The 14984-nt window shown below is 42.3% G+C and overlaps 1 protein-coding gene across 1 annotated transcript in view; it reads left to right on the top strand.

Annotated features, from left to right (window-relative positions):
• The window catches only part of LOC124622421 (RNA-binding protein 28), a 116739-nt gene that overhangs the window by 16150 nt on the left and 85605 nt on the right, over positions 1-14984 (top strand). Inside the window, exon 3 of the mRNA XM_047148114.1 lies at positions 7900-8068. Within this exon, the coding sequence (XP_047004070.1) occupies positions 7900-8068 (169 nt within the window). The remainder of the gene's footprint in view (positions 1-7899; positions 8069-14984) is intronic.

The raw sequence follows: 14984 nt of genomic DNA, 5'->3' as shown, positions 1-14984 counted from the left end.
CAGAGGAGATAGAGAAGATCCAAAGAAGAGCAGCGCGCTTCGTCACAGGGTTATTTGGTAAGCGTGATAGCGTTATGGAGATGTTTAGCAAACTCAAGTGGCAGACTCTGCAAGAGAGGCACTCTGCATCGCGGTGTAGCTTGCTGTCCAGGTTTTGAGAGGGTGCGTTTCTGGATGAGGTATCAAATATATTGCTTCCCCCTACTTATCCCTCCCAAGGAGAACACGAATGTAAAATTAGAGAGATTCAAGCGCGCGCAGGGGCTTTCCAGCAGTCGATCTTCCCGCAAACCATACGCGACTGGAACAGGAAAGCGAGGTAATGACAGTGGCACGTAAAGTGCCCTCTGCCACACACCGTTGGGTGGCTTGCGGAGTATAGATGTAGATGTAGATGTAGAATCCCAACACTGAAACCTGGCTCTCCCAGTTTGTTCCACCATCCAACCGTGATCCTCCCACCTAACGATCCCCTGTTGCCATCCAGGGATTTATTACCTTCTCAACATCTTTCCCAAAGTCCCTTCCTAAGAACACTAAACCTTCAGCAGAAGAAAAGACAGCCATACACAACCTCAGAACAGATCCTCAACTAAAGGCAAAGGTTCCATTGCTGTATTTATGAACTACAGTGACTATCTAGGGGATATCTTTCCTAGGTGTCTGACTCCTCCAACTATAAATTCAGCAAGAGTGATCCCATCCCAGAAGTCCACCCTAACTTCCAGTCCCAGCTTAAAATGCTAGGCCTTCCAGAACCTCTCCCCTGAAGCTATTTCCTTCCTCTTCCCGATGACACCGCACACATGCACATTCTAGATGCCCCCCCCCCCCCCCTTAAAAAAAAAGCTGCTAACCCAACAATCCTGGACACCCTATTGTCGTTAGGTATTGTGCTTCCTCTGACAGAAATTTGGCCGTCAGTGACAAAACCTACAATCAGTTGCCCAGGATCTAGCATTGTACATTAATCATACAATGTAAGCTTTCACGGGCGGTATTGTCTTCACTTAAAACTTTCGAGCTGATAGGCCGTGGTCGAAGTATAAAACTCTCTCCTGACGTTTCGTCTCCGACTGCGGGAGACATCCTCGGAGGTAAAGCGGCGAACTGCAGTTCGCCGCTTTACCTCCGAGGATGTCTCCCGCAGTCGGAGACGAAACGTCAGGAGAGAGTTTTATACTTCGACCACGGCCTATCAGCCCGGAAGTTTTAAGTGAAGTTGTACATTAATGATACCAACCACTTCCTCTACTGACTCTCCACCATCCCTGCCTGTTTACCTCCTGGATCCCTACTTATCACTGTTGATGCCATTTTCTTATACTACGTCACCACTCATCCCAGTGAGCTTATGATATTCAACACTACTGCTCCTAATATACTTCAGGCTTTAAGCCCACTACCTCATTTTTCATATTCCTTATCAACTTTATCCAAACACACAACTCCCTTTTATTTGAAGGGAAGGTATGCAGACAAATCTGTGACACAGCCATGGCCATCTGCATGGCACCTTCCTATGCTGACCTGTTTATGGGCCATCCCGTAAGAAACCCTCCTAATCTCCCAAAATCCTAAACTCCCGGTCTACTTCAAAATCATTGTTGATATATTCATGACCTGGAACCAGGACCAAGACATTCTTTTCTCATTTCTTCACAACCTCAACACCTTCTCTCATGTCTGATTCACCTAGTCCTCCTTAATCGAGTGTGCCAACTAAGTAGATGTTGACCTCCTCCTCTCTGATGGCTCTGTCCACACCTCTGTCACCATTAAACCCACCAACCGCCAAAAGTACACGTATTTCAACTGCTGCCATACCTTCCACACCAAAAAATCCCTCCAATACAGCCTGGCCACCTGTGGACGGCATATCTGCATTGGTAAGCACTCCCTTGCCAACCATGCTGAAGATCTCCCAAAGGTCTTCACAGACAGGCACTACCCCCCCCCCCCCTCCCCATTGCCCCTCCCCCCAGGCCTAGTCTGCAAACAGATTTCCTGTGCCATATCCCACACACACCCAAGCATCCCACCACCCCTGAGAACTTGCTACAAAGAAGTGTCCCCTTTGCCACCAATTGCCACCTTAGACTGGAACAAATTCTTCATAAAGCACTGATTACCTATCATCATGCCCTGAAATGAGGAACATCCTACTAGGATGCTTCTCTAACTGCCTAAAGTGGTTTCCCATCACCCACCCAACCTCCATAATGCCCTAGTCCATTCCTATGCTACTTCCAATCCCAGCCCCTTGGCACAGGGATCATATCCCCGTGGAAGACCCAGGTGCAAGATCTGCCCAATTGACCCACCCAGCATTTCCTATTCCAGTTATTTCACATGCTTGCCAAACCCCATGAGAGGCTGAGCCAGCTGTGAAAGCAGCTATGTTATATACTAGCTGTGATGCAGTTTTCTATATGGGTTTGACTACCAACTAGCTGTTCACCAGGATGAATAACCATTGCCAAACTGTGGCCAAGAGCAAAGTGGACCATCCTGTTGCACAACATGCAGCCGAACATAACATGCTTGATTTTAATGTCGGCTTCACGACCTGGGCATCTGGATCCTCCACTTTGCCACCAACTTTTCTGAGCCACACAGGTGGGAGTTATCCCTACAACACAGTTTCTGCTCCCAAAATTATCCTGCCCTTAGCCTACGATAACCTACTGTCACCACAGGCTCCACCCAGCAGTATCCAATCCCTCTGTCCTATTATCTCCTCCCAGTTCATGTCCTCTCATCTTCAGTGTGCTCTTTTTGTGCAAAAGCATCCCCCAGTCTTTTCCTCATTTGCTCCTCTCCTTCTCCGCTACATATTTGCCCCCCCCCCCCCCCCCCCCTCTCCCTTCCCCACAATCTCATAATGCTGTCTTTTAGTCTCTCCATGCTCCACCAGACAGCTATCTTCCCTCTCCCCACCTGTACTGTGCTATCCCTCCTCCTTCCCTGCCCCATTCCTGATTGCTGCTTTTGTTCAACCTAGCTGTTGCAGTCTGGCTGGAGCAGCTGGAGATAGCGGACATGCGTGCAGGTGGTGTGCCTGCTTGTGTGAATGTGTGTGTATGTGTGTGTGTGTTTTCCTTTCTTTTCTGAAAAGGGCTTTGACGGAAAGTGTAGTGTGTAACAGTTTTCTCATCATGCCAGTCTGCAGTTCGTCCAGAATGCCAGTGCCCCTATTGTAAATTTTATTCGGTGGAATGAGCATACTTTACAGAATACCTCCGTCAAAAGATGCAGTGTCACAACAGAAAAACTTCATCAGTTTATGAGAATCAAGGGAATTTCAGTTCAACGGCGCACCTGTGAGCCTCACATACCGTATTTACTCGAATCTAAGCCGCACTAGAATCTAAGCCGCACCTGAAAAATGAGACTCGAAATGAAGGAAAAAAATTTTTCCCGAATCTAAGCCGCACCTCTGAAATTTGAGACTCGAAATTCAAATCGAAACAAAGTTGGTCCATTGTAATATGAGACACAATTTAGGTCGAATGAATGATGATACAGCTACAGTAGTTTGGTTCGAGTCGTAAGCTTAGCAGTTAAGCTTTACCAGGTAGCCATTGCTATGCGTCAGGTGCTCCGTCCGTATTTATACGGGTACTCATCCTTTTTCGCGTACTTCGTCTGGTTTGAATTGATTACTTATTTTTCTTTGATCTGATAAGTTCCGTTCTCTTTGTTATAAGTGTTTACGTCACTTTAAGCTGAAAATGCATTACTGTACTGTGTCATGCATTGTTTGTCGCATTCTGATAATGAGTGTTTACGACCTGTTGCCACTCGCGGCATGGCTTGCTTTTGTGCACGCTACCACCGCTTACAATTAAAAAAAAAGAAAAAAAGAGAGGAATCGTCTCATTAGTGAAACAATGACAAGAGACTGCTGTGTTATTACGTACACTGCTGCTTTCTTTGATAATGATCAACAAGAACCAAATAATAGACAGCGTATGATAAAAGATGTTCTGAATGAGAGTTTAGCGAAAATTTTTCTCCGTTTGAAAATCTTTGCAGACGCCTCTTTAGTACATTACATTCTGCACTGAAATTAGAGTCATCTTAGATTTAAAAATCTAGTCAATTGCCGTGCTTCATTTTTGACTGTATCACTATTTGGCATAAGAATAATACGAATATAAACATGACATGATATGTATATTCTTCTGCGTTTGCTGTTGTCTCACTCTAGTTTCGTAGTTTATTAGGCAGACAGGATTTAAATGAGTTAGCAGCAAACACGAAAGAATACATGGCAAAATGTTTATATTGGTATTATTCTTATGGTGAAGGGAATACTGCATGCGATTCACAATTCATAAAAGTTCCTATAAGGAACCATCTTTTCTCACAGGTAGGAAAAAATTCAGAACGTAGAGTTGGCCGTATTGACAAACATCCCAAACAGTCTTGCCAGTCAGATTTTCGTAGTACATTGAAATGGTGCTACATTCGAAGATGGACAATACGGAATTTGTATTTACTTCGTTGGATAATGTATGAAAATGCAGTGGTCAAAACTCGAGGCGGAGAAAAAAGCTGGTCTGCCACCTTTTTTTTTTTTTAATATATTTACTGACGGAGAGGGCTCGGCGCCAGTATTTATCTTTGTGCCTGCAAAGCATGCCTGTGTAGCGCTACATATATTCAATTGCAGAAGTTTGTTGTGGCGGCACCTACCAACATTTTTCAGAACTTCCGCTTAATTTGCACTCGATTCTAAGCCGCAGGCGGTTTTTTGTATTACAAAAACCGGAAAAAAAGTGCGGCTTAGATTCGAGTAAATACGGTAGTTAGGACAAGTGCCGGTGAGAGGATTTCTTGTGAAATTTTTCTGGAACCCTTATCCAAAAATTTACCTTGAGCAATTGAAGAATCATCTTGTGATGTTAACCTTTTACATCTTAACTTTTCATGTGTGTGTGTGTGTGTGTGTGTGTGTGTATGTATGTGTGTGTGTGTGTCTCTCTCTTCTTATGTGCGCCTATCGATGACTAAGTGCTTCTGCTTTTTTGTGAGTGGTCACCTATAATCCAAAAGTATTTTTATATAGTGCTGGCTTTCATGGCCAATACTTGCATCCGTGGTGAATTTTGTTAAATGGGCATTAGGCCTTGTCTAAGGCATGTTTCTGTGTCTAAAGTTCCACCTTGTAAAACTGATGATGTCTACTGCATTAGGAAACAATGTGTTAGGCATAGAAACATGCCTTAGACCAAAATCTGCTGCTCATAAGAAATGAGCATCCGAACACATGAGGATTGTGATAGAGAAGGCGAATGATCGTCTTATTGGGAGAATTTTGGGAAAGTGTGGTTCATCTATAGTGGCGAACATGAACGATTGGCTTCAGTTTATTGTGAGAATTTTAGGAAAATGTGGTTCATCTGTAAAGGAGATTGCATATAGGATGCTAGTGCGACCTATTCTTGAGTACTGCTCGAGTATTTGGGATTCGGACCAGGTTGGATTAAAGAAAGACACTGAAGTAATTCAGAGGTGATCTGCTAGATTTGTTACTGTTAGGTTTGAACAACACTCAAGTATTATGGAGATGCTTCTGGAAATCAAATGGGAGTCCCTGGAGGGATGGAAACATTGTTTTCAAGGAACACTATTGAGAAAATTTAGAGAACCTGCTTTTGGAGCTGACTGCAGAATGATTCTACTGCCACCAACATATATTTTGTGTAATGATCTCGGATAGGTTGGTCCGAACTCCGGAGATGGGAACTTGCTCTTCAATATATCCTCTCTTCCCGTTATCCACCAGGCCTCAATCTCCGCTAATTTCAAGTTGCCGCCACTCATACCTCACCTGTCATTCAACAACATATTTGCCTCTGCACTTCTGCCTCGACTGACATCTCTGCCCAAACTCTTTGTCTTTAAATATGTCTGCTTGTGTCTGTATATGTGTGGATGGATATGTGTGTGTGTGCGAGTGTATACCCGTCCTTTTTTCCCCCTAAGGTAAGTCTTTCCGCTCCCGGGATTGGAATGACTCCTTACCCTCTCCCTTAAAACCCACATCCTTTCGTCTTTCCCTCTCCTTCCCTCTTTCCTGATGAGGCAACAGTTTGTTGCGAAAGCTTGAATTTTGTGTGTATGTTTGTGTTTGTTGGTGTGTCTGTCGACCTGCCAGCACTTTCATTTGGTAAGTCACATCATCTTTGTTTTTAGATATATATTTCCTACGTGGAATGTTTCCCTCTATTATAACCAGAGAGAGAGAGAGAGAGAGAGAGAAACATAATAGTGTTTGTGTGGCGAACATCTGTATCTTTTACATATTTCAGTAACAGTGATGTTGATTATGCTTACAAATAAGCTAAAGAATAGTAGTCAGCATTAGTGAAAAATAAAAGTTGTATTATTCAGCTTTTGCATTTGTGTGAATAGATGTATCAGCGTGATTGCTAAAGATATGTATCACATTCTTCAATTATTTGTATCGATCTGTTACGTTACATAGATGGTCTGTGAGCATAATAGTGGGGAATGACATCAAAAAGGAGTATGACAGAGAGAGACTGAAATACTAAATTCCTTGTTCCAAAATTTTTTCATTGAGTAAGATCATTCTCCAGTTCCTCCTCTAAACTGCCTTGTGACCAGCAGAATGACAGATGTTGAAATAAATGATCAAGGAACAGAAAACAAACTAAAATTGCTCAAGGAAATGCGATTGAACCTGAAAGGATACCTAAATGTTTCAAAGTAGAGTATGTGATGGAACTTGCTCCTTGACTAACAGCAGTGCACTGTAGGTTGCTATAAGAGCAAGCCATTCCCAGTGAATGGAAAAACATGTAAGCCACTCCCGTTTTCAAGGAGGGTTGTTGAACAGGCGACAAAACTATAGGCCTATATTGCTGATGTTGCTATGTTACACAGTTTTGGAACATGTTTTATCCTCTCTTAGTATGACATTTCTTGAGACTGAAAATCTCCTCTGTAGGAATCAACATGGATTCTGCTCACCCCACCCACCCCATATTATGTCATTATAAGATTGTAGACAGTCACTGAAAGTATCTGCATCCATAAATTATCCGGTAGTATGCATAGAGGGCAATTTAAAGTGAAACAACATAAAACTATTTGAGACTGAGCTTCATTGGAAGAATTCTCAGGAAGTGTACTCAATCCATGAAGAAGGCAGCTTACAAACCCTCATTTGATCAATACCATATTCATTTGATAGAGGAAACAGAGAAGACTGGATGAAAAGCAGCATGGTCTGTCACATGTTCAGTTAATAAATGCAAGAGCATCATGGAGGTGCTAAACGAACACCAGCGGTAGATATTACAATGTAGGTGTTGTGCATCACACTGTGGTTTGCTGTTAAAATTCTGAGAGCATACATTTGTAGAAGAGTCGAGCAATGTATTGCTTCCTCCTATGTATATCACATTAAAGACCATGGAGATCTAATCGGAGAAATTTGAGCTCACATGGAGACTTCCGACAATTGCTCTTCCTCTTGAGCCGTTCTGACCAGTTCCAGTGGAAGATTATAAAATAGTCATTTTTCACAAGGAAGGTTATTGATGTTGATTTTCTGAGATGCATTTTACAAGAAGAGTCTAGCAGCTTATTACTGCTTCACACGTTCTTCTCATGATGTTACTGTGACGAAAATTGTGTAGAGGTTTACTGGCAGTTTCTTCCTGGTAACGGTTTGTCAGCGTGATCACGTGACATTTGCCAGTGGAGCAGGAAAGAGGAAAATAATAGTGGACCGTAAAGTAGCCTTTGCCGTATGTTGTAATGTGGCTTTCAGAGTATTTATGTAGATCTAGACATTTATTACAAATGTTTGTTACACTCAGAAAATCCAGCAGTAACAGTATATATTTCATTGCTTTCCAGGCATCCAGAGAAGATATACAGAAACTTCTACTTGCATATGGTGACCTTAGAGAAGTGAAACTACTTGAGAGACCAGATGGTTCTCCAGTAGGGTGTGGATTTGTACAGTTCACAAGGAAAGAAAGTGCAGAAAAAGCAATTAAAATGTGTAATAACTTAGATTTTATGGGTGAGTGTGTAAGAGACTTCTCATATTTACAATTTTTTTGATTTTTTTGTGTTTGAGCTCCAGGATATTTTGGAAAAAAAAAGATTGGTTTATCTTACTTGTGTCACATACAATGTGTGTTTATTTTACAGTTATTTTGTAACCAACAAATTATAATCCTACTAGACTTCTAAAATATTTTAAAATTTATGTCTGATTAGCCCTTAATGGCTACAAACTTGCCTAATTGCAGTAGCAAAAACATGTTGTGTTTGTGTTTTGGAAGAGCAGTATGTGAATTCTGGTTTATCAACTTTATCTAGATACTGACATGTACAGAAAAAGAATCAACTGTGGTCATAATTAAAAGAGGAATGTGACAGTGATTTGTTGCAATCAAGGTGGATAACACACCTTGACTGCAAAAAATCAGTGCCATATTTCTCTTTTAATTCTCTGGCCATTGGCACAAGGAATATTGTTATGGAAAGATGTGCTGTCTATAATCATTGGAGAGAAAGGTGATGGTGCTTAGAATCGCCGAAGTTGGAACAAATATTCAGTTTAGGTATGGAGGGATGGAAGTTGCCAATCATTGGCCTGCAGAAATGAATGGAAAGACAAGGCACCTCACCTTTAGCCCTACACCCAAATTTAACCATGCTGGACTTGTCAAAGATATAGTCTCCTTCTCCTAATCCCTGCAGTGGAAGCACTTCTTTGCCACCAATCCCTCCAACTGTAACTACCCTAATTCCAACATTGAACCCTGCCTCTTCCAGTTAATACCAGCATCCAACTGTGATCCACCGCCCCATGTAACTGCCCACTGGAATTCCTTACCTCCAACTTCGCCTCACCATCCTTCCCCAGGTCCCTTCCTCAGGACACCAACTTTTCAGTAGAAGAAAGAACTGCCATGCATGACCTCAAAATGAATCCATAGCTAACTATCCTACCTGCAGACAAAGGTTCCACCACTGTTATGAATCGCAGTGACTACCTGGCAGCAGGCCTCCGCCAATTATCTGGCTCCTCTACCTATAAACTCTGCCTGAGTGAGCCCATCCTAGAAGGCCAACACAACCTCCAGTCCCCGCTTAAAGCCATAGGTCCTTCCCAGAGCCTCTCCCATGAATCTTGTTTCCCTCCTCACCACTGTGACATCCCGCACACCCATCTTCTACATGCTCCCCTAAATCCACAAACCCGACAATTGTGGACACCCACTGTGCTGGTTGTTGTGCCCCCACTGAAAGAATTTAGCCCTCATTGGCCAACACCTCCAACCACTTGCCTGCAATGTAGTCTCCCACATCACAACAACAAGTTCCTTCACCAACTCTCCACCATCCCCACCCCTTTACCTGCTGGATCTCTACTCGTCACTGTTGATGCCCCTCCCTATACACCAACATCCCTCATGCCCATGGTCTTACTGCTATTAAACACTACGTTTCCCAACGTCTTTCAGACTCCAAACCAACTACCTCATTCCTCATACACCTTACTAACTTTATCCTAACCCACAGCTACTTCTCCTTTAAAGGGGATGTGTTCAAACAAATCCACAGCACAGCCATGGGCACATGCATGGCACCCTCCTATGACAACCTTTTTATGGGCCTTCTACAGCAGACCTTCCTACCCTCCAAAAACACCAAACTTCTTGTCTGATTCAGGTTAATTGATGAGATCTTCATGATCTGGACTAAGATCCAAGACAACCTTTCTTCATTCCTTCACAACCTCAACACCTTTTCTCTTCACATGGTCCTTCTCAACATTCCTAGATGTTGACCACCTCCTCTCTGATGGCTCCAACCACACCTCTGTCCGCATTAAACCCACCAACCACCAATAGTACTTGCATTTTGGCAGCTGTCACCTCTTTCACACCAAAAAAATCTCTCCTATACAGCTTGGCCAGCTGGGGATGGCGAATCTGCAGTGACAAAAACTCCATTGCTCAGTACGTTGAGGATCTCACCAAGGCCTTCACAGACAGGCACTATCCCCCTGGCCTAGTCCGCAAACAGATCTCTCACACCATTTCCCCTCATAACCCCAATCCTCCCACCACCGCCAGGAACCAGCCACAAAGGGGTGTCCCCATCATCACCCAGTACCACCCTAGACTGGAACAAATGAACCACATCCTTTGCCAGGGCATTGATTACTTATCATCATACCCTGAAATGAGGGACATTCTACCGGAGATAGTTCCCACCCCTCCTAATGTGGTGTTCCATCACCCACCCAACCTCCACAACATCCTAGTCCATCCCTATGCCATTCCGAATCCCAACCCCTTGCCACAAGGGTCATACCCTTGGGAAGACCCAGGTGTAAAACCTGCCCAATCCACCCACCCAGCACTTCCTATTCCAATCCTTTCACAGGCTTACCTAACCCATCAGAGGCTGAGCCACCTGTGAAAGCAGCTGTGCTATATATCAGTTGTGATGCAATTATTGCACAGCTTTCTATATTGGTATGACTACCAACCAGCTGTCCACCAGGATGAACAGCCAACACCAACCTGTGGCCAAGAGCAAAGTAGACCAACATGTTACACAACATGCAGCTGAACATAACACACTTGATTTTTATGGCTGATTCACTACCTGAGCTGTCTGGATCCTTCCTTCTACCACCAGCTTTTCCAAACTGCACAGATGGGAGTTATCCTTACAATGCATTCTCTGCTCCTATAATTATTTTGGTCTCAACCTACAGTAACATGCTGTCCCCACACTCTCTACCCAACAGTTTCCACTGCCTCTGCCCTATCATTCCTCCCCATTCTCATTTCCCACCCTGTTTATTTTCCACCCTCTGCCAACACATCCGTCTTGTCTTTCACCACTCCTCTCATTTTTTACTCCTTTTTTCCCCACCTCCCTGCCTTACAACCTCCTGGTGCTGCGCCTTTTGGTATTCTAGTGCCTGCACAGTCCACCAGACAGCACTCATGTTTCTCCCCACCCATACACTACTATGCCTTCTCCTTCCCTGCCCTCTCCAGACTGCTGCTTGCATCCCACATGATAGTTGCATTCTGGCCCAAAATGCTGGAGTTGGCAGTGATATATGAGGTGTGCTTGCTTGTGTGTGTGAATGCTGTGTGTCTGCTTTTGCTGATGAAGGCTGTGGCCAAAAGCTTTATGTAAGTCTTTTAATTGTGCCTGTCTGCAACTTAACGTGTCTTCTTTACAGTAAGTAGTAATCTGTCTTTTTCTGCAGTGTTAGTACAATTACTGCTGCAGACATTCATATTACTTGTCTTCACACTGCATATACAGCATAATTGCTCGTATCTGGTCAAGTACTACTGAGCATTGAATTTCTTTACCTTGAATTTCTTTTTCCTGTTAAGTGCACACACCTTGTTTTTGGGTAGGTGAGTCTGGCTGATAGAAGTCTTTGCCCTGATGCTCACCCTGGTACCCACAAGTAAATGGCAGGAAAAGCAAGGGACTGATGACCATGACATAGCAGTTTAGTGCCTTCCCCCTCTTTAAACCAACCAGGAAAAGCAATGATGGGGCAAAATCATCTTTGTCACCAATATCAAATAGTAGCTTTTTACAGCTATCATTTGCAGGCTTCTCTCCTATAATTTTATTAATTCAATAGCATTAATATTTAGCTGTGATTAATTTATACTTCTCACTGTTTGGTGAATGGCAGTGCCCGTAACATCCTATTAAACTATATACTGGCATTGGTTGTTCACAAGCTTGCCAAATGTGTTCATTTTCTATTATGTCAAGCATTTGAATCAACAGTCCATCAGTTTAGCAGTTGAAATGCCCTCTCTGTTGCCAGCATAACGTGTGTTCCATAAGTTCACGTGCATGTTGCATCACCCAGATTTCTTGTCCCATCATGAGCTGCAACTCACGGCCTGGCACAGGCAGCCAGAGTCAGTGTGTGTGTGTGTGTGTGTGTGTGTGTGTGTGTGTGTGTGTATGGTTCTTGTTAGGTAAGTAGGCATGGGGAAGATTTTTATTACTCTATTCTTGCCATGGTTCAGAGTCCTTATTCGTCTGTAGGTTTCCTATAACTTGCTGGATAAGTCAGTTCAAAGGCCAGAGGAAGACAAAGGCATCCCACTCCCTATAATATCATGTGAGGTATTCATATCAGCCTGTGGGGTGTTTACATCTCTATCTTCACTGTCAAGAAGTGACAAGGTGATTGATATATCACCCTTTCACGACCTCACAGTAAAGTATCAAGCACAAGCTGCAGGAATGTTTCAGTCCATTTTCTTGTTCCTTATTCTCTAAATAATATTTGTCATGGTGAGAAAAATGTTTATGAATATGGCAAATCGTTTATTATCTCTTTGAATCGATGCAAATAATCAAACATTGTGCCTTGTTTTTTTGGAACAGTATAAGCATTTAAAACAGTTCAAACTCCCTTAACACTCACTCATATGGATTTGCTTTTGTGTAGAATTTGGGAATGAGAATCTGTGTACTGATTGTTTCATTGAGAAATCTTTTCCATTTGTCGCCTCTGAACTGATGTGTATTGTGTGACAGTAGGTTTCCAGGCTTGTCAATCTTCATCAGATAATCTTTATGAATATGCTCGATAATAGACATCTCACTTTACCTATTAAGGAATTTGCTTTGAGTACTTTGAAGTGACAATGTACAGCAATAACATATAATTTATGCCTCCCTGATCTGTTGGTAGGCATCCATGAATATTGACTGCTACAGTTGTTCGTGGAATAAGACGTCATGCAATGACTTAGTAGGATTGTTTCTTCACATATAACGAATGTTTTTATCACATTCTATAACATGTGTCTTATTCCAGGAAAATATCAATATCCATTCAATTTGTTTCCACACTTCATCACACCAGATTGTCCCCATTGTCTTCAAGATTAATTTTTGAAAAGGGTAGTTTGCTACTCATGATATAGTGAAGATGCTGAGTTGCAGACAGGCACAACAAAAAGACTGCTAAACAACTAAGCTTTTGGCTTTGGTCCTCACGGTGTGTTGTAATCCTCTTGTGCCTGGTTCTAGGCCTGTTAACATGCAGACGGTGAATCTCTAAGTAGCATATTGTATAGATCAGTGTGAAAATTTCACAGTTTTTGAAATCTCCACCTGTGATTTCCCTTGCTCATGCAAAAGCTTTATCTGTGGTCGCTTTTCTAAATTAAGTTCGTTTCTTGTAGGCACAGTGCCGCAGTATCACCAATGTTACAGTTTTAAACAGGAAAAGAGCACTAGATTAGTGATATGTGTCCGCAACAAGTGGATGTAGCGAACTGATTAGTACACACAAAAACTTTCAAATGATGAATTATGTGACACAAGATATTTTATTGGCGGCTTAGAGGTGGATCATTGTTTCTGCTGACAAACTACTTTTTAAACGTAAGGGTTTATTTTTTACTGTTACAGATAATGCACAATTGCAAAATTTGTAGGATGCGCAATACTTTGGTCAAGGGTGTATTACACTTAAGCCAGTGACTGTATCCATTGTCACAAAAAGTGTGGCACCTCCATTTGTAATTGGGACAGCTTACTGCCTTATACCTATGGTTTCTGACTTAGAGCTTCTTTTAGATTCTTTAGTGGACAACTTCCGAAGTTTATGTTTCACTCAACAGCCTTAGTGACTGTGCTCACCAGATGCATGGGCCTCTTCTTGGGTGTGACTGGTTTTTTTTTTATCATTCATACAACTTGCTGTCTGGCATCTCCTGCTCTTATTGTTTTGTCACTAGGAACATTATGACATCTGCATTCCATTTGGTAGCTATCTCTCTCCACCAGTCATAATATATCGTATTCTCCTGTTTGGCAGTCACAAGCTTCAATTCTCACCTCTGTCTGCAATAGAGATCTCATGAACGAACACATAAGGACAGTAGTGGGAAAGTTGAATGGTCGACTTCGGTTTATTGGGACAAGTTTAGGAAAGTGTAGCTCACCTACAAAAGAGACTTTTTGTAGAACACTAATGCAACCAATTCTTGACTACTGCTGGAGAGTTTGGAATACTTACCAGCTCGAAGAAAGACCTCGAAACAGTTCAGACGTGTGCTGCTAGGTGTGTTACCAGTGGGTTTGACCAACATGTGAGTGCGGTAATTTAAATGGGAATCTGTGGAGGGAAGCCGATGTTCTTTTCGTGAAACAGTATTGAGAAAGATTACAGAAGGGACACTTGCAACAGAATACAGAAAAGTCCTAATGCCACCAACATACATCTAGCATAAGGACCTTGAAGACAAGGTAAGAGAAATAAGAGCTCATAGAGAAGCACGTAAACAGACATTTTTCTGCCTCTGCATTTGTAGGTGCCATATGATGGCTTGTGGAGTATCTATGCAGATGTAGATGGCACGTAACTTCTTTGTTTGTATCCAGTTTTGTGAGCTAACATACGTGATTTATGTCCAGTATGTATGCTTTTATCTTTTTTTCACCAAATTTAATCTGTTGGTTACTGCCAGAAATATCATCTGAATTTCTGTCTGAATGGTAATCGACTTCTCTTTGATTTTTTAGGTATTACATGTTTTTTAAAATTTGCATTATACTGCTGTAATAAATCATGGTTCTGGTGCTTTACTCTGTTTAAGTATTTTTCAATGTAAAGTTCCTCATATGCATTTATAAGCTTCCAGATTTAAAACTACTTTCCATACCTTTTCCTATATCTTTCTGACCAATATTTTACCAAGAAGATGTGCGAGAAATCCTCATAGGTTTCAAATCGGTCAGTTACTTCCGTGGCCAATAAGGTGCAATCACCCTGTGTGTATTTTCTGTCCATTACTCCAAATTCATGGTAGCAGTGATAAAAACCTCTGGGTGCAGTTCTCTTATGATAGTAAATGATCTAAAATGATTTTTTTGAATTGTGATGTCTTTGGCTCAAAGCCATTCCC

The sequence above is a fragment of the Schistocerca americana genome, chromosome 7, assembly GCF_021461395.2.
Source record: "Schistocerca americana isolate TAMUIC-IGC-003095 chromosome 7, iqSchAmer2.1, whole genome shotgun sequence".
Classification (NCBI taxonomy): domain Eukaryota; kingdom Metazoa; phylum Arthropoda; class Insecta; order Orthoptera; family Acrididae; genus Schistocerca; species Schistocerca americana.
The sequence above is the reverse complement of the archived record's forward strand: the minus strand, read 5'-3'. Positions and strand labels throughout refer to the sequence as shown.